Genomic DNA, 17,595 nt, shown 5'->3' on the forward strand with positions numbered 1-17,595 from the left:
ATATAATCATGAAGTGAGAAAGGAAATTACCAGTCTGGTAAGCTCAGAATAAAGCATCACTTATATGTTATGCAGCCTTGAGGATCAGGAAAAGATGACTCTTATGCCATATCACTATGAAACGATCCACAAAATCTATGCCGATATATAGCTCATTACACGATAACAATATAATATCAGTTGCCCAACATGAGGTGATCACACACCTGTACAGCACTTATTTCCTAAATATGTAATAATCTGTCTATGATAATAACAATCTCTGCATAAATTGTATTGTATCACGAGGCTGTTATTTTGTTTTGCTGGAGGTTACGTTACGCAGATGTGTTACTGTGCATACACAAGCAGTAGCTGAATTCAGGGAGATTGGCAGTGGTGGGATAAAGCTCAGTGGGCTTCCTGTCTTCACCAGGCAGTGAACTATTAGCGGAAGAACTTCTCATGGCAGTATAAATAGCAGGCGAACACATAACTCAGACTGAAATACCCTCTCATCTCCTCCTCTGTCTGGCAGCAGCAGGAGAAGCCCCCTAAGTTCAGCGTGGAGCCCCCCGCTTCAGGACAACAACCAAAACAGATCTGATAGAAAGTTCAGGAAGCCAGATCGAGGCCTTTATCCCCCCCGTCTGACTGTATGTGGCATACTTCCGCTTCCTCCCGGCATGTCACTGAAAAGGATCTCTTTACAGAGACATCAGTCAATATGAGGTCATCGAGTCACGTGGGAGTTGACCTTTGCCATGGCTTTTGCTTCCTCTCTGAAAAGGAGCAGTAGGTTGAAGCAGAAGCCACAAGCCTCTGCTGAAGAAAGATAATGTAAAACTGAACAAAAAGACATTCATTCCATAAACCTGCCAGCTGCATCAGACACTGAAATGTCTGCCCGCTGACATTGTGTGGTCCTGCTTCTGTAGAAGTACACGTGACTCCTGCGATGCTTCGGGGGGGGGAACTATACGAGTGTGACAGCATGACTAAGCTGATTTCTATTCGCACTTTAACATTACGAGTTGTGTAACGCAGACGTGAGTAAGCGCGGAACAAAGCATCAAAGCACTGATATCATTTTCACCTTTCGAATCCAGTGGCATAAAACACAATGACTGCGACACGATGTGACTACAGGCGACAGTAACCCAAACCTTCATAACATAAAGAGAAAAGTGACTCAAAAGCATCCAATTACAACAAGTCCGAGGCAAAGTGTTTTCGAGACTGTGCATCAGAAGAACAGAGATGATCGTAGGAAACTCCCAAATCTGAAGTGCCATAACACAGAGAGGGCACGATCGTGAAGCTTAATGGAAATGTATTATTCAGACAGGAACGATAATTGTTTGACTATCTGAATAATACATTTCTCTAGCTGAGAGTGCAACAACATTGACTAGAAGTGTTTTGAACTCTCATGGTCCACAATGTCGACGACATCTCCATCAAGTCATCAGGACTCACTGAGGTCTTGGTCATTTCAGAGGCTGATTTCAATATTTCATGCTCCTTTGTGTATTTGAGACCAGAAATTGAATAAATGAATGTAGCAGTCATTGCTTTCCCAACAGAATATTATCCTTGTCTTTCCAGCTAACCAGTCAAATACCTCCCTCTGGAGTTGGTGGAGACCAAAAACAGAGCTTAAAGACAAAAGCATGCTGGACATGAGGTGGTCAGAAGCACATCTCCAAACAGATGATGATGCTTTGTAACTGCTTCATGAACAAGCAGCTGTTTGCTAAGAAAACAAAAAGCCAGGTCAACTTAAAAGACGATGATACAGTACATTGAAACTGTTCATTCTTTTTCCTGCAGCACCCGAGTTCCTGAAGCATGAACTGTTCCTTTATGGCTGAGAAAATTCTCCTGCTTCTTAGGCTTAAAAATTTAAAAGCATATTTTATTATCAAAAAAATGTCACAACAACAGCTAATAAAAAATAGACACGCTGGAAGAACTTTTCTGGGGGATCAGGGGCGACTCATAACCTCAAAATGTCTAAAATCATGACTTCAGCCGTGCGTGTCATACAGAGATACACTAGATGTTTTTTCTGATGCAGATGAAATCACTATAAAGTCATCAATGCAATCAGTGCATGTGATGTCACACCATACTGGCAACAGCATTCATCATCCCACTCTCTTCCAGTAGATGCATCACATCAGCGCATCAGGATAGTTTATTGACTGTCTCCTCCTGGCACCAACTCCACTGCTGTAGCAGTTCTCTCAGGAGACCTTGTTGCAGTTTGAAACTGGCCAGAGTAGTGAAAGCTGTACAGTACTTGGAGCTCATCCTCAGGTATTAAAAATAAGTTCACGGGAATGCTGCCGGACAGAGAGCAAGTTTCTGAGGGGGTGACATGATTCTCGCTCTCACTGTCGGTAAATGCTGATGTCACTGGTCTCACCAGGCGACATGAAGACTCCAGCCCGGGTAAACTGAGGAGGCAAAGGTTAAATATGGAGCTCCAGAACAGGGACCTCCCTTATTAAAAAAAGTCTGGATTCATTTTAAAGGACGTACGTTACGTGAAAGTTGCATTTGTTGAATTGAGGGGTGGAAAGTTATCAAGGACAGCAGCTTTACTCTATTTTAAACAACTTTATAATTATACTCCACTAAATTTTATAAGGGAATCAAATACTTTTTATTTTTCTCCACTATGTCTACTTACTCATTCATTCATTGCAGATCAAGATTTTAAGATTGTATACTCAAATATAGGCTACAAAATGATGATTATATAAAATATTATGTGAACTAATTACAGCTAATTAATGTACCCAAAATGCAATATACATCCAATACTCTGAAATATATTAATGTAGTATAACATTACATTTTTCTACTCACCAAATACATCAACTTTTGATACTTTGAGAACTTCTTGTTGATAATGTGTCACTACTTTTACTTAAAGGGATATTCCGATGTAAGTTTTATGGTCTAACACCACTCTCCTGCAGCAGCTTCCTGTTGTGGGGAAGCCTGACGCGACGATTACCGAGTGCAGTTAGAAATGCTCAATACCGTTCTTTTCCCCATCCACTCTTGATAATTACTGTTATAAACTGGGAGGCAAGACACATATGAACTGATTGCGTTTCCATGGAGTAATAATCTTACATTTTCATCCTTGAGCTGCGGAACTCTACTGCACTCGGTAATCGACTCGCAGGGGCCTCCCCACAACAGGAAACTGCTGCAGAAGAGTGGTGAGTTGTGCTCACTTTACAATAGCAATTTGGCTAAACTAGTAGAGGTTTGATGCCTGGAACTATGTGCTGAGACCCTGTTTGGTGCTGTTCTGAGCATTATTTGTGGCTTTTTGATGGCAGTTTCTCATTGGAGGCGTATACAGCAATGTATTGCTATTTTGCGGTATTTTTCTGGCGTTGCTAAAACTACGTAAGGTAGCCGCCGGCAAGCTTAATCTCTCGAGGGGGAGGTCTTACTCGGTGTCACAGTGTGTTAGACCATGAATTAAATTTACACCAGAATATCCATTCAAGTAGGATTTTAAACTCACAAATAATTCATTGTCGTACTGTGCTACCTTTACCTCAGTATGAATATTTCTTCAGTCTTACTTCTATATTGACTCGCCATTAAAAATAAATGTTGAACAAAGGTTTTTATAGTTGTATAGAATGTCAAAGATGGTTATAATTGAATTTGTAGTGTAAAATACAGATGCTGATGACAAAAGCCTTTTTTAAATCTCATGGAAATGTCACAAAAATCTTGTCCTTGGCACCTCATCACATGAAAAATTCATCATAAAATTAAAGCCGCCTCTTATTTACAGTCATTCAGCAAACATGTCCAAAGCAAACCTGTTGTTATAATTTATTCATGATTTCTGGGGAACAGGGCTCATGAGTGTTTGAGCTACACTGAAACAGCTCTTGGCAAACACAGCATCACAGGGCAAACGTGGTCCCACATACAAAGCAAACACACATTATAGAACGCAGTAGTGTCTCCACTCCCCTAGACGTGAACTACTCTGAAAAAAAAAAAATCACTTTAAAACCTTTTTTCCCTTCTTCGGAAATCACTGGCTGCCAGCTGATTCAGCAAGCCTACTCTCATCCACTCTCCACTTACTGTAAATCATCCTCTATTAACTCGGGCTGCTCATGCTGCACATGTTAAAACTCCTGGAATGATGTAGCAAATCCAAGGACGGGTGCAGTGCAGAAAAAGCTGACTGTCGAAGCCAACAACTCAAATTTCAGCTTTTAACTGCCATGCCAAACCTGGTGTAGTGATGACTTTGTGCGAGAGGCAGGTGAAGATTACAAAATCTGAGGGTGCAACAAAAAAAAAAACACAGACAGGACACACAGGGAACACTCAGTGCCGCATTGACCCACTCACCAGCTCTGAGGCTCTGGGGTAAGCTGCTGGTGAAGTGCAAGAGAGAAACCAAAAAAGGTGCCATGGTCTCCCAACTTATGCAGCGTGTGAGTAGTATCCAGGTTAAAGCCCCACACTTGGGTTAAAAGAGTCAACAGAGCCCATAGGAGGGTTGTAGTCCAAGGATGAGAGGAACAAGATGAGGGGGAGACAGTGTTCCCATGTCCCACCGGGGCTGCCATAGCAAGGTGCAGAGGCAAGTTCAGCTCAAGAGGAGCACGGGGCAGATTCCTTTTTTTGGCTCCCAGAGAGCAAAGAGAGGAAAGAGAATGAGGCAAATCCTGTGTAGTCTCCTCTCCGTGTGTGGATGCCTCCCTTGTTTCCAGTCCTCCCTCGCTGCTCTGTCGTGCTGGCTCTCAACTCCGTTTGCTGCTGTCAGTCTGGAGAGCGGGCTGTGAAAATGTGGCCGCCACTATATGTGTGTGAGAGAGAGAGAGAGAGAGTGTGTTTCTCTCAATGCATGTGCGCCTCCCCCTCCTCTAAAGCTCAGAGGGAGACAGAGGACAAGTGCCTTGAATAGCCCGCTCACTCCTCCCCTCCTCCCCTCTCTCCCTCTTTCAGTCCCTCCCCTCCCCTCTCCTCTCCCTCTCAGCTGACATCAACACTCAAGGGACGGCTGCCAAAATACCAGGCAAGGTTGTCAAGATACTTGGAGGCTATTGAATAGAGAGGGAGAGGGTGAAAAGACAGCCGACTGTTTTTTATCTGTTGAGTTCACACGGTCCAAACTGCCTCTTTTTCCTCTGGACGCTTGTTGGCCGGTGCAGGTGCTTGTAGATCCCAGGAACATAAAAGGCAATCTTGAAAGTGAAAAAGCTAAACGGGTGAAAAAAATCCATCCCTTTCCCAATGATCTTGAAAGGCCCTGACGTCTGACTTCTGGTGGCAGCGATCTGGAATGAATCTGGTGGACAAAAGGGGGTCAAAATGTGCACAGTGACCCAGGAAACTTTATTGCAGACCTTTAGCTCTTCTGGAGAGGGTTATTATGAATCAGAGACTAACCAGGAAGCCAACAAAGCATAGAAAGTGTGAATTATAAGCGTTTCCACCAAAGATTTTCCCACTGAGAAGTATCTCAGACAAACGACATACCTCGGCCGTGCCCTCTCACCCACAGCTGCTGTTTTAACCAGCTGATTTCTGTTTCTCTCGACTCAATCTGTGGGCAGCTGTCGGCGTGTCACCTCAACTGTTCCGCACAATAAACCTCACACACGACAGTTGCACACCGGCGACACGAGAAGATGAAATGCTTCACGTAGAGGGATGTAACTTTATTTATTTATCAAGCCATCAACATTTTATTGGTAGATTTCCGAGCTTCCAATCAAGTGCCGCTAACACCTAGGCCCAGCAGCCCTCCTTTGTACTCATTCGTCATCTAAATACACCTGATGGGTTTTTTTTCTAATCAAGATCCATGCATCATTACCTGAGAAATCCAATCCACCAAAAGTGAATGGGGTCTATTCTGGGCTCAGACCCATCCTCCATCCAAGTTTCGTGGAAATCAACTCACTAGTTTTTGTGAAATCATGGTCACAAACCAACTAGTCATGGGTGAAAACATTGGATAATAAAGAAAAATGGCTCATTGAGGTTTTAAGAGTTTATAAGGGTTATAAGGTTTGACGAGCATGATTCATGACATTACAATATTCAGCGTACACAAGTGCGACGTGGAAACTCAAAGCCTCCAGAGCACCGACACAGAGAATGGACATCTAGAAGTGTTTTAAAATGACACAGGATTTTTTTTGATGAGGAACAAGGAGTAGAGTTTTAAGGATTTCAGCAGGATAATACAACATCTTGGTGGAATGTAAAACACATTATCAGTCTGAGTAGAGTGTTTTATAAATGTTTTAAAACACATCTGGAGGGTTCCTTCAGTTTATCCTTAATGTGCTTGCAGAGAGCCTCCATTTGACAAACCACGTGGCAGACTTTTGAGGTGAAATTAGCTTCGAGAGGCAGCAAAGTTATTTAAAAAAAAAAAACCTGAAGAGGATTAAAACCGACATAAGATTAGTGTCTCTTGGCACTATCTTCAATGTCTACAGACACACACACACACCAGGTTACTGGAGGGCACCAGCTCTTAATATCAAAAACTTTCTGCACCCTGTCACCCTCATGTAGTGTTAACTACATACTGACTATATGCTCCTAATTATTATAAACGGCAGTTTAATACAAAAGTCCTGCAGTAAATCCATCTTTCCTGAAAATGATAATGTTAAAAAAAAAAAAAAGTGTCCAACTTATGGTTATTTTGGAGGCTGCGGTTCGTAGCGCTGCTTATTGGTGTTGCACTATACTGACAGGTGTTCCTATTATTTTGTCCACCCCATTTAAGGGTAAGTGATTTGGGCTAAACGCATGCGCACATGCACATGACGAGAATGTTTACATGGTGGTGTGCACCGTGTGCTGTGTTAGCATGCTAACATTAGCAGCACAACTGAAGGTATTCTACTGTAGGCAAAATAAAATGCTGACTTCATGAACTATTAGAATTAACCTCAAGGTGAGAATTGTTTTACTGTTATATTGTTTTATTTGTCTATTTGAAGGAGACAGAACAAGTTAATGAACATCATTACAAACATGCGATGTAAACATAACTTAGCAAATGTCCTTCAGTAGTCCTGTGGCAGATTACAGAAACAGCAACATTACACATAACAATGTACAATTATCTAATACACAATAGAAAAATAGAAGTCATATATTAAAGAAGATTTAGAAAAAAAAAACAAAAAACAATAACACAAAAATAAAGAACATGTCCATGAATATGAATATCCAATATAATGGAAATACTTCCAAAAGTTATCAGGACATTTTGCTAAAAATACAAATTTCAATCTGCTGGTGGCACAAAAATGAAAGTCTAAGGATCATCAGAGTCAAACCTTCATTTGTCCTGATCAAAAGGGGCAGCAAAATGAAATAACATTTGTATAACAGTCCAAACGTGGACAGATAACTTCACAATAACAGCACAACAGACACAACACTAGAGAGAATCTTGGTAGTGTAATGGCTCATATTGGAAAGAATATCTGTATGTCAGTAGAAACATGTTAAATGGTAAAAGACAGTAAAAATATCAAATATAAATAATGTTGTAAACTTTTTTTTTCTTAACACTCAACCTTTGGTGATGGAGCACATTTTTTAAAAAAAATAACAAAACATGAATAATGCTGTCCGGTCTGTTTGTGTTTCCATCCGAGCGTGTGGGAGAGTTCAGCATGCTTGTATCTCCTAGGAGCATCTTGGCAGGAGCGATGTCACGCATTAGGGAGTTTGTGCTCCCACACACTGCAAGCAGAGCCCACTATTTAAAATCTCATCAATAAAGGCTGACTTCTGACGTGCATCGTGTCTGTTCTTGATCTCTGATATGAGATACATGCGGTAAATGCCAGAAGGGATTCCTCTGAGCAGAACAGAAAAAGGGGAAGAGACGCGAGGAATGGTGTGGGACGTCGAGAAAATGCTGAAAACATCTTAATGGCAGCTCGGGCAGGAGGCCAGACAAAAATGCCTTTAGACAGAACAAAGCCTGGTCAGAGGGAGGGATGGAAGAAAGGGAAAGAGAGGAGAAGAAAGGGATGGAGAGGAGGAGAACTGGCTGTAAAGATTATTTGCCACATGGTCCATGACACGGGCATCCCGACACCAGTGCTCATTAGCAGTCCGAGCCGCACTTCAAGGAGAGAGAGATCTTATTTTAGATGTTGGAGCAGGGAGCGGTACGTACGGGCAGGGTCATTTCTCCTGTTATAGCCCCCCCCCCCCGGTCGCTACGATCACTGAGACAGCCACAGTCAGCACTATTACTGTATTGATTAATGGATAGTGTGGGATGCTGTAAGAGGGAGCGGCGCTGGTTATTATGGGATTAAATGTGAGCACACCCACCATGGCTATTTATCTGCATGTGATCCCACAGGAAGAGGCTAAACTGAGCAGAGCCCGGTGGTTTTGTCCTCACTGCAGGCGTGACAGTGAGTTGCGACTTTACAGGTTTTGTAACAAACTAAGTTTACCAGAAGTGAGTTTAAGGAGCAAAGGTAGTAAACGTCTCCATTGCTTTGATGCAGTGGAAGAAACAAGAATTCCCAGTGGCGACACTTTGTATTAAAGTCCTTGAAAGTGTTGGTGTTAGTTAATTGTTATAAGGCCCCTTAACATCTTTATAAGATGCCAATGAACAAAATCCACTGCATAATACACAGATTTTTGTAGATTATAAGACATTTTGAGCTCTTTTAAAAAACACTTGTTTGCACTCTCTAGACACTTTGGAATGTTTTGAGCTTAACTTACTTACTTATTACATCACTGCTGAACCTTTGCTAAGCTTTTATGCTGTTTAAAGGTGCACTATGTAGTTTTGGTGATAAAAGGAAAGAAATTCAAATTAAAGTAACATTCACAATATCAGTAAGAAATATGTATTTGATGTATAAGTCTTTGACAGAGGGGTAATAAGGTCCCCAGAACACTGTGTGAAGCTAAAAACATAGCTAGAAGCCTATTGCACATATGAACAATGTAATACCATGAAATTGTCTTAAAACAGTTTATTCAGTTAAAATTAATTATTAAAATAATGATGATTTTTCTCCTCTGATTCCAAGTTCACCCTAAAACTGGATAGTGCACCTTTAATTAAGATTTTTAAATACTTGAATATTCATTTATCAGTAATTAACTACTCACTTAGTAAACAGTAAACTAGGCTTTTACAAAGTAACAATAAAAAACTGATACCACAACCTGGCACCTGCATGCAGCAAACAACGTTCAGCCACTCTGTGCCCCTCTCTGTCTAAAGAGAATAACCCTGAGGCAGAGGTGACCTCTAGTGGCTGCTGGGGTTTATCACAACAGGGGGCATCATAACTTCGCTACAATTTCAGTCCATCTGACAGCGCCACAACTTGGTCCTGACAAATGGCCAATCCTGAAGCTCGTGTTCACATGGGTCTACACTGAAAGATAAAGTGATGAATTTTACTGGTTTAAATACACAATATATGTAAATATTTTCATATATATATTCCTGAGATATGCTGTATTTCATTCAGATGGGAGTTTCCACTGTATCAAAACAACACAAGCCACACATTTCACATTCCGGTGAGAACAGTGGTGCTACCGGGGTTTTTAAAACAAGGAGTGTTTCGGTCTAGTGAGCTGGTTTTAGGGGACTGGACCATAAGTGGGGTTGTAGGCCGGCTGTGCCAGTTCATCTGACCGTGGTGGTGGCGGTGCATAAGGTGGCCCGGGGTAGGGGTAGGGGTACATCGGCTGTGGTGGACCGGATGCAGCTGGGAACAGAGGTGGATCACCTGAAAAGACTGAAACACATATTCAGTTTGCTGTTACTGAAAAATGATGGCCCGTAACAATAATCATGAAGTGTTAACATTGGTGGATATTTTTGTTTTTGTCATGTCGAATTCCAGCACCTCCTTATCCTTTAAAAACATAAGACATTAAAATTGTTTCTAAGTTTCTTAAATATCTGGCCAGTGTTGTTCTTAACAAACGTTACTATATAAAGGGACCGTGGTAATGGAAGAACATGTCATGTTCAAAGGTGTCACTCATTCATGTAAGGGATAATGTCTGAAGAGGCGTCCAGTTCTGGACTCTGTGTTGTCCATTAATAAGTATCAGTAAAACTGATGATGGTCACATTGAAGGGCATATCTGGTTTAAATGAAAAATCTGTAGTTTTTCACAAGTTATAACTCTGCTCCCTTGACAACACATGAGAGTTTGACTAATATCTGTGACAATCGTTATCCATAACGTTCATTATTCCAGTAAACAGGACGACCCTATGACTTGGCAACAGGAGATATTTCTAGTCGGTCGAGTCTAGAGCCTTTTTTTGAAACAACACTAGCTTGGATAACTCGGTGTGTCTCAGTCACTGCTTAGATTCACTGTAAAAGTGAGTGATGTCATGAAATAACTCACCAGCTTCCAAGTATGAGGGTGGTGGTCCTGCAGTGATGGGCGGGCCTCCATATCCTCCATAGACAGGTACAGGCTGGAAGCCTGGGTAGCATGGCTGATATCCAGAGGGGGGGAGTGGCTGCTGGGGTGGTGTGTAGACTAAGGTGGCGTTCACATCTGTACGTTCAGACAGAGAGCATGTTTGGTTTGATAATCCCTTGAGGCAATTTATCATTATACAAATTAAACATAAGAGAAACAACTTGTTAATAACTTTGCTATGGTAAGTAACTATTTTGCCAGATAAACAAAAATATATTTAACTAACTTATTAATATCTCCAAAAATGTGTTTCACCTGACACTAAAAATAATTGTTTTCCATTCTGCAGAGTCTGCTGAGCTATGTTTCTCCAGTAGCCCAAAGCGGACAAGCCGACAATTGCTCTAGAGCGAGACAGTTTTGTTTTCCTTGTTTTAAGCAGCCATCATGTGGGAGGGTGTGACGAGGTGTGATCAGTTGGTTGACATCCAAACAGTGGAATTCAATACCACAGATAAGCAAACGTACATGCATGATAATTGTCAAATTTCCTACCAGGGCATATCTTTAAAAATAAAACTGTATATGGCTACATCACTATTGCACAGACAGTATGTAAAAAAGGCTGCGGTTGCCTGCATAAAGTAAACTTTCTTACTTTGGTTTCCTCTTTTCCGACACCTCTTGCAGCACAAGCAGCACAAGGTCACAAAGCAGATGATAAAACAACAGATGATTAAGGGTGCGAAAATATCCAAGTAGCGTCCGAACATTGTGTGCATTGGGCTTTAGAAATGGGGAAAAGACACAGAAAGCAACATTTAATCAAGTACACTGATGACAGATATGACAGAATAGATATACATTTGCATATAAAAATCTTAGGGTCAAAACTTTTTAATTATAATACTGAGACGTATCTAACTACAAGTCACTCCGAGTTATTCCAGGACATTTTGCTTTTGCTCAAATTTTCCTGGTGTTTTCCATGACTGGGAAACTGGTCAACTGGTTTTCCAGGTTTTCCAGTCCAGGGTCCTGCCAGCGGTGCCACTGACAGTTCAACATGAAGTTATCGCTGTGATGCGGTGTCACTTGGTCGTTACTGATCTAGCTGACTTCTGGTCAGTGTGGTGGGATTTAATGAAGTACATTTACTTGAGCATATTACTTGAGTAAACTTTGGATGTACCTGTACTTTTTCTGAGTACTTCCATTTCCTGCAACTTTATACTTCCACTCCACCACATCTGGAGAGCTGTACTTTAAACTCACTGCATGTAGCTGAAAACTTAAGTTAAAAGTTACTTTGCAGATTTCAGTTCACTCATTTTATCAGAAATTGGATAGAAATCGATTTTGATCATCAGAAAAATGTTGATCATTGGATTGATACAGATCAGCCAGGCCATTGATCCGTCAAATGTTCATACATGGTAATATATATGTTATAATTGACTTATACTGTTGTTAAATACATTGAATATGATATAATTTAAGACTTTTATTCCAGTATTATTCCCACTGGTGACTCTTACTTGACCCAACTTAATATTTCTGCTACACTTTGGAGGCAAATATTCTACTTTTAACTACACTACATTTATTTGCTGACTTTAGTTACTGGTTACTTTGCTGATTACATGACGTATCAGAGCCAAAGTAATTTTTCATTAATGTGTTTTTATCGGATCCAATAATGATAGACCCATGGTATATACAGTATATACCTACGTACATGGTGTACTTATACTTTTACAACACTGGATACTTGTAGGCTATAATACTCGAGTACTTCAACTACATCACATCTAATAGGCAGCCTTACTTACTTACTTTACATCGCTGAGTTTGAACTTTTACTGAGCATTTTCACAGCGTGACTGCTCTTAAGTTTTGGTTTCACTTAATGACCGTCAGCGAGCGACCGAGCAAGTACGAAAGATTATAAAACAAACAAACAAATAACAACAGTTGAATAAAACTCACCTCGTCAATGTTACACGGCGCTGGAGTGAATTTAAAGACGACTATTCAGCGGACGTTCACTCCGGATCCAGCGACATCTTCGTCGTGTTTCAGGCGGAGGTTTGGCAGAGTGAGGGCGGACAGCTCCTCTCAGAAGTGACGCTCTGAGGCAGCTTCACTTAGGGACCGTCAATAAATGACTGCTTCACTATATATATATATATATATATATATATATATATATATATATATATATATATATATATATATATATATATACAGTATATATATATATATATATATATATATATATATATATATATATATATATGTTGTTTCTTATAGCACGCCTAATTGTTCATTATGCATTTCAAGATAAAGTCGAAATATTGAGAATTCAGTTGAAAAACAGCTTTGCCAATAAAGTCAAAATGTCGACAAGTCAACTCTTCTGGTTCATCAAATTACGCGAGCCACCCGGTCTCTGCCATTTCTACGTCCCTGGACTGTGACGGCCTGTGTGTAGTGTTACAGTCTCTTCAAAGTCCTGATACTGACGCCTGCAGAGAGGAATACATTCTTTGTGACTAAAGCAGATTCTGAAGAACAGTTTCATCTTCACAAGGCATTTTGTCGAGGCGGTCATATGCACCGTTTGATGTCGTCTAAAATGGTATTTCAACTTTTTCTTGAAGTGCATAATGAAAGAAAAAACATTGTAATTTCGTTTTTTTTCTTTTTAGTAACTTGTCACATGACCTACTGCCTCCAAATCAATGCAGAATTGAATTACTATACAGGACAATTAATACACATCTATTTTTATTGGATTTTAATGCATCCTTTATTTTTTTTAATCAATATTTTTATGAAAAATATTTTTTTCAATATTTTTTTTTCCCACTGTATTATTTTTATCATGACCTCCTGTATGACATATGTTATGTCACCATTTATTATATTATTTCAGGATGATGTGTTCTGGTTGTGATGACTACTGTTGCAAACCAAATTGCTCAGGGACAGCAAAGACTCTCTAATCCAATCAAGAAATCATTTCAGTAGCTTCTATGTCAAAAGACGCAGTGACTCCAAATCTTTCCCTGTATGTGCTATATGAATCTAACATACCACAGTGTTTTTTATTTATGATTTCCACTGATACGGGAAAATAAGCAGGTATTGGAAAAAAAAAAAAAAGTTTTTGCGTTAGTCAAACAGTAATTTATTGATGTCCCCTAAGGGAAACTCCAGCGTTTCAAAAGCAGGGGGGCACTGTTGCGAGCTAACCACCCTGTTGGCGTCATCACCAAGTGATGACGATACTTGGTCCGGGTATTGTGTAGTTACCTACTGGTACTACAAAGAGATCTGGGCGTAAAAGGATTATTTTTTTATTTAAAAAATGTTCCTACTGTTATGTACATTGTCATGAAGAGTTTTTCTTTGTTTGTTCGTTGTTTTTGGTTTATGTTCACTTTACAAGTGGGCACATTATGCACTTTCCTCCTCAGTAAAAACAAAGCAGCACAAACAGCAGCAACAAAAAGTGAGCATGTTGTGCTGATGAGGTGCAGAAAACCCCTCAAGACAGAAGGAACCTCACCTCAAAACGAATTACAAGCAAATACAAAAGTTATGTAATCCACAACATTACACACAAGTAAACACATAATCAACTCAATGCCTGTGGAGTTCATTGTTTTTCAGTTTGGAGCTTTTTTTCCTCAATATTCTTACTTAAAATGTGTGTTTTTGTACTTTTTTTTTCAACATTCAAAAAATCTATTTAAAAGTTGCCATTTTTACAATTGGACTTTGCTAACACATTACCATAACTAAAGCTATTGTCCACAAAGGTTGAATCATAAAGTGCTTCAGCAGAGTTTAAGTTCTTTTGATGAAAGTATCAAAATGTAGATTTTGCAGATTTAATTCAGATCTCACATCCTGCAGAGTGGGTCTGCACCGTCATCTCAATCTCAGCCACACATTTTACAATCCTCTGAGAAAGGTGGTGAAACCAGGAGTGTTTGGGCACAGTAAGCTATGCGGTTACAGAGTTTGGGTCATAAGCAGGGTTGAAGGGCGGCTGCACAGTTTCATCTGAATCTGGTGGAGTTGCAAAAAGCTGTCCAAAGGGATACATCGGCTGTGCTGGACCGAATGCAGCTGGATTGTAACCTGGATCATCTGAAAAGAGAAAAAACAAAATAGTTGGACTGTAACATTCCTAATTTTTCCTTTTTCTTCTTCGTCTTCTTTTCTTTTCTTTTTTTTTTTATCAAAGGTGTTGGCCTAAAACAATAAAAGAAGAAAAAAAAAATATTTTTGAAATAGAAACAATTTACTACATTAACAACATTAATCCAAGAGGAGTAAATCATGAATTTGTTGGGAACTATTTTTTTTCAGATGTGGATTAATACAAATTTCCACTTGTGGTAAGAGAGGAACATGTCACTTGTATACAATATCAATTTAAAGGATACACTAATAGTTACCAAAAATGAGGGACTCTACTAGATGTTTCTTGTCAAAATGCAGCTTGGGAGTTGTAGTTCAATGCCTACCACTACCACTACCACTACTGAAGTGTTTGTAACTCACTATTGAAGTATGAGGGCGGTGGTGCTCCAGGGTTGGGCATGCCTCCAAATCCAGGCTGGGCAGGTCCGGGCTGGAAGCCTGGGTAGGCCGGTTGGTATCCTCCGGAGGGTGAGTGTGGGTGCATGGGTCCGGGGCCTATCACAGCTGTAAGTAAAGTCAAAGATGGGTGCCAATTCTTTACTGTGATTTGTTTGCAAACTGTCTAAAATTCTAGGCTATACTGTGAAACAAAAGATCAGGGTTTTGTTCAACTGTAACTTCTTGCACACACAGTATATTAAAATTGCCTGCAAAGTTTAAACTGTGGCCAAAAATGTGCCCTACGTTGGCGTCCTCGGTTGCCTCCTTTCCGACACTTCTTGTAGCAGAAGCAGCAAGGAGCCACACAGCAGATGATGACACCCACAATGAGGATGAGGGGGAAAATAGTCCCTAAAGTGCTTCCGAGAACTGTGGGGAGTTTGTTCTTTCCCCCTTGGTTAGTTCTGTGGAAAAGGACGCAAAAAATATTTCAGTTTAAAGGAGCATAATTATTAAAACAAATACATTTTTCTTTCTATCGTGGGGGAGTAAAAGACAGGACCAAAACAAGAGCACACCCTTGAGAGCAGCGGTCTTGAGCAAGGCGGTATCTCTGGTCGGCGCAGCAGTACCTCTGGGTACAGTAACCACAGCAGTACTGACTGTAACATTGCTGACTGTCGTAGTAGTCACCAGACGTGTCCTGATATCTGTTGCAGTATTCAGCTGTAACACATGAAAGACAAGGTAATGGAGAGGGAGAGGGTTAAGTGTGCATTCAAGCTGAAAAACAAGCTGCAATGCCAAAGCTGTAGCTACAGAATGAAACCCAATTAAAACAGATCAACCTGGACTGGATCATACCGCTGAGGGGGTCTGCAACATAGACTGCAACGAGGAAAAGTCACCCCATACAGCTGGGAGCAGGGTCAGACACAAAACACACACAGCACTGGACAAGACAGACGGGCCCATACCTGCTGTGATGTAGCGTCGTGAGGAAATGACAGCGAGACAACCGTTTGAACCTGTGTGTCTGTCCCACCCTGTAGCGAGTAGCTCAGCAACATTCCTCTCTTCTAGAGAAAGACTTGTCACTGAGGGATTTATACAAGATTTACGAACCATCAAAACAGATCGTATTTCGTTTTGACTGTTGCAACTGCGTATCGCTTGAGTTACTGTCATTCACCTGACCCAATAAAAGCATAATTGAGAGTGAAAACAGACATGCTGAGAAAGATCTACATCTTCTCCAATGAAACACGATTCATTACTTGCATGTGGGTTCTGGGCTACGATAATGGACGCAGCCTGTGTGGATATAGAAACTTAAGATTTACAGGCAAGTCTAGCAGTGCTAGATTTCACTTTCTTTTCCTGCGCAGTTGAGCAATACCATAATGGATGCCAGTCAACTCCACCCAGAGGTGCTTTGAAGTTGCAGGCAAAGTGTTATCTGCCTCCACCCAATCTAAACCGTGTCACTTTAGCCCACCTGAATTTTTCACATTCATCATCATCCCCCTCCACGGTCTCAATAACTGTACAGTCAAATAGAGTGAGAGAGAGAGAGAGAGAGAGAGAGAGAGAGAGAGAGAGAGAGAGTGTGTATTTGAGAATGCATAGGTTACATGTATTTTAACATAAGTTCTGTAATGATATTTGTGTCTCTTCATGCACCTAATCCCTGTCATTTGATTTTATTCTGTAATCTGTCTGTTTCTATATATTAATTGTATTATAATTATTATAATTACCATTATTATCGTTATTTACTTTAACACGTGTGGACTTGTACAACCGGAGGGACAATAAACATCTTCAAACTGGAATCCGGACCAGCAGGACTATGAAGCCAACATCTAATCCACCTCACACACTTTAGCCTGTGTTATGCTGTTTTGAACCCTCCATTCTTGACTTGCTAACTTTTCAGCCATGTTTTCATGTGATGCCCTTGATGCTAGCACGCTGATCCGAGCATCTCGAATATGACTGGATGGATTCCCGTGAGATTTGTTAAAGACATATACATTACCCTTGGAATGAACTGTAGTAACTTGGATGGTCCATTGTCTAGTACTTGTTCTTTTACACATAATAATAATCATTCGTTGTCTGCGTTTGGTGCTTATTAGCAAACATTAGCATGCTAACACATAACACTAAAATGGTGAACATGGCAACCAATGAGCCATATACAGTACAGTTTCAAGTATTATGCAGATTCTAGTCCCACTGCAAGACATCTCCTGATCTACATAAATCAAATGTACTTGATTTATAAATGTGATCTGTCAAACACTTCATACTAGACGTGTCTGTGATAGCTGGCCAAACACCATGACCTTACCACTTTTACTTTTGACGTGTTAATATTGATACATGTTCAGTTTATTACTCCTGTTATGTATTCACTTCATGAATAATGTCCTTATATGTGCACTGTTTCAGTTTATGTGTTTATGAGATCTATTTTTGCCTCCGAGTTGTTTAGTGGAAATGTGAAATGAGTGCATTCTGACTTTTGAGCGTCCG

At 40.4% G+C, this 17,595-nt stretch overlaps 2 protein-coding genes and 1 long non-coding RNA gene across 6 annotated transcripts in view; all 3 read right to left on the reverse strand.

Moving 5' to 3' along the window:
- Positions 1 to 4,886, reverse strand: part of itga7 (integrin, alpha 7) — a 36,323-nt gene extending 31,437 nt beyond the window's left edge. For all 3 annotated transcript variants that reach the window (XR_005075636.1, XM_037101904.1, XM_037101903.1), the window contains exon 1: positions 4,387 to 4,886. Coding sequence is in view for 2 of the 3 variants with exons in the window: in XM_037101904.1 (XP_036957799.1) it covers positions 4,387 to 4,607 (221 nt within the window). In the remaining variant the exon portion in view is untranslated. The remainder of the gene's footprint in view (positions 1 to 4,386) is intronic.
- A 2,079-nt stretch (positions 4,887 to 6,965) lies between these two features.
- Positions 6,966 to 12,580, reverse strand: LOC119021729. The gene is made up of 4 exons (XR_005075727.1): positions 12,445 to 12,580; positions 11,114 to 11,241; positions 10,435 to 10,590; positions 6,966 to 9,806 (listed from the first exon to the last, which is right to left on the reverse strand). It is a non-coding gene; the product is annotated as an uncharacterized LOC119021729 (long non-coding RNA).
- A 759-nt stretch (positions 12,581 to 13,339) lies between these two features.
- On the reverse strand, positions 13,340 to 16,610 carry LOC119021728 (protein shisa-4-like). 2 transcript variants are annotated; one of them, XM_037102195.1, is made up of 5 exons: positions 16,032 to 16,610; positions 15,633 to 15,780; positions 15,358 to 15,518; positions 15,034 to 15,177; positions 13,340 to 14,616 (listed from the first exon to the last, which is right to left on the reverse strand). In XM_037102195.1, exons 1-5 carry the CDS (start codon positions 16,240 to 16,242, stop codon positions 14,471 to 14,473), a joined length of 810 nt encoding a protein of 269 aa, XP_036958090.1. In that variant the 5' UTR covers positions 16,243 to 16,610; the 3' UTR covers positions 13,340 to 14,470. The 2 variants fall into 2 exon arrangements, with proteins under 2 accessions (XP_036958090.1, XP_036958089.1); XM_037102194.1 differs by having other exon boundaries at positions 15,963 to 16,610.
- Positions 16,611 to 17,595: the final 985 nt, after the last annotated feature.

The sequence above is a fragment of the Acanthopagrus latus genome, chromosome 6 (assembly GCF_904848185.1).
Source record: "Acanthopagrus latus isolate v.2019 chromosome 6, fAcaLat1.1, whole genome shotgun sequence".
In the NCBI taxonomy this organism is placed as follows: domain Eukaryota; kingdom Metazoa; phylum Chordata; class Actinopteri; order Spariformes; family Sparidae; genus Acanthopagrus; species Acanthopagrus latus.

Excerpts from the sequence above, each read along its gene's own strand:
- LOC119021728 (XM_037102194.1), bottom strand. The coding sequence starts at position 16,242 with ATGACAGTAACTCAAGCGATACGCAGTTGCAACAGTCAAAACGAAATA. Across the intron at positions 15,519-15,632 it reads CAAGACCGCTGCTCTCAAGG|AACTAACCAAGGGGGAAAGA; the intron begins GTGTGCTCTTGT and ends CCTTTTCCACAG. Across the intron at positions 14,617-15,033 it reads ACCGCCCTCATACTTCAATA|ATGATCCAGGTTACAATCCA; the intron begins GTGAGTTACAAA and ends TTCTCTTTTCAG.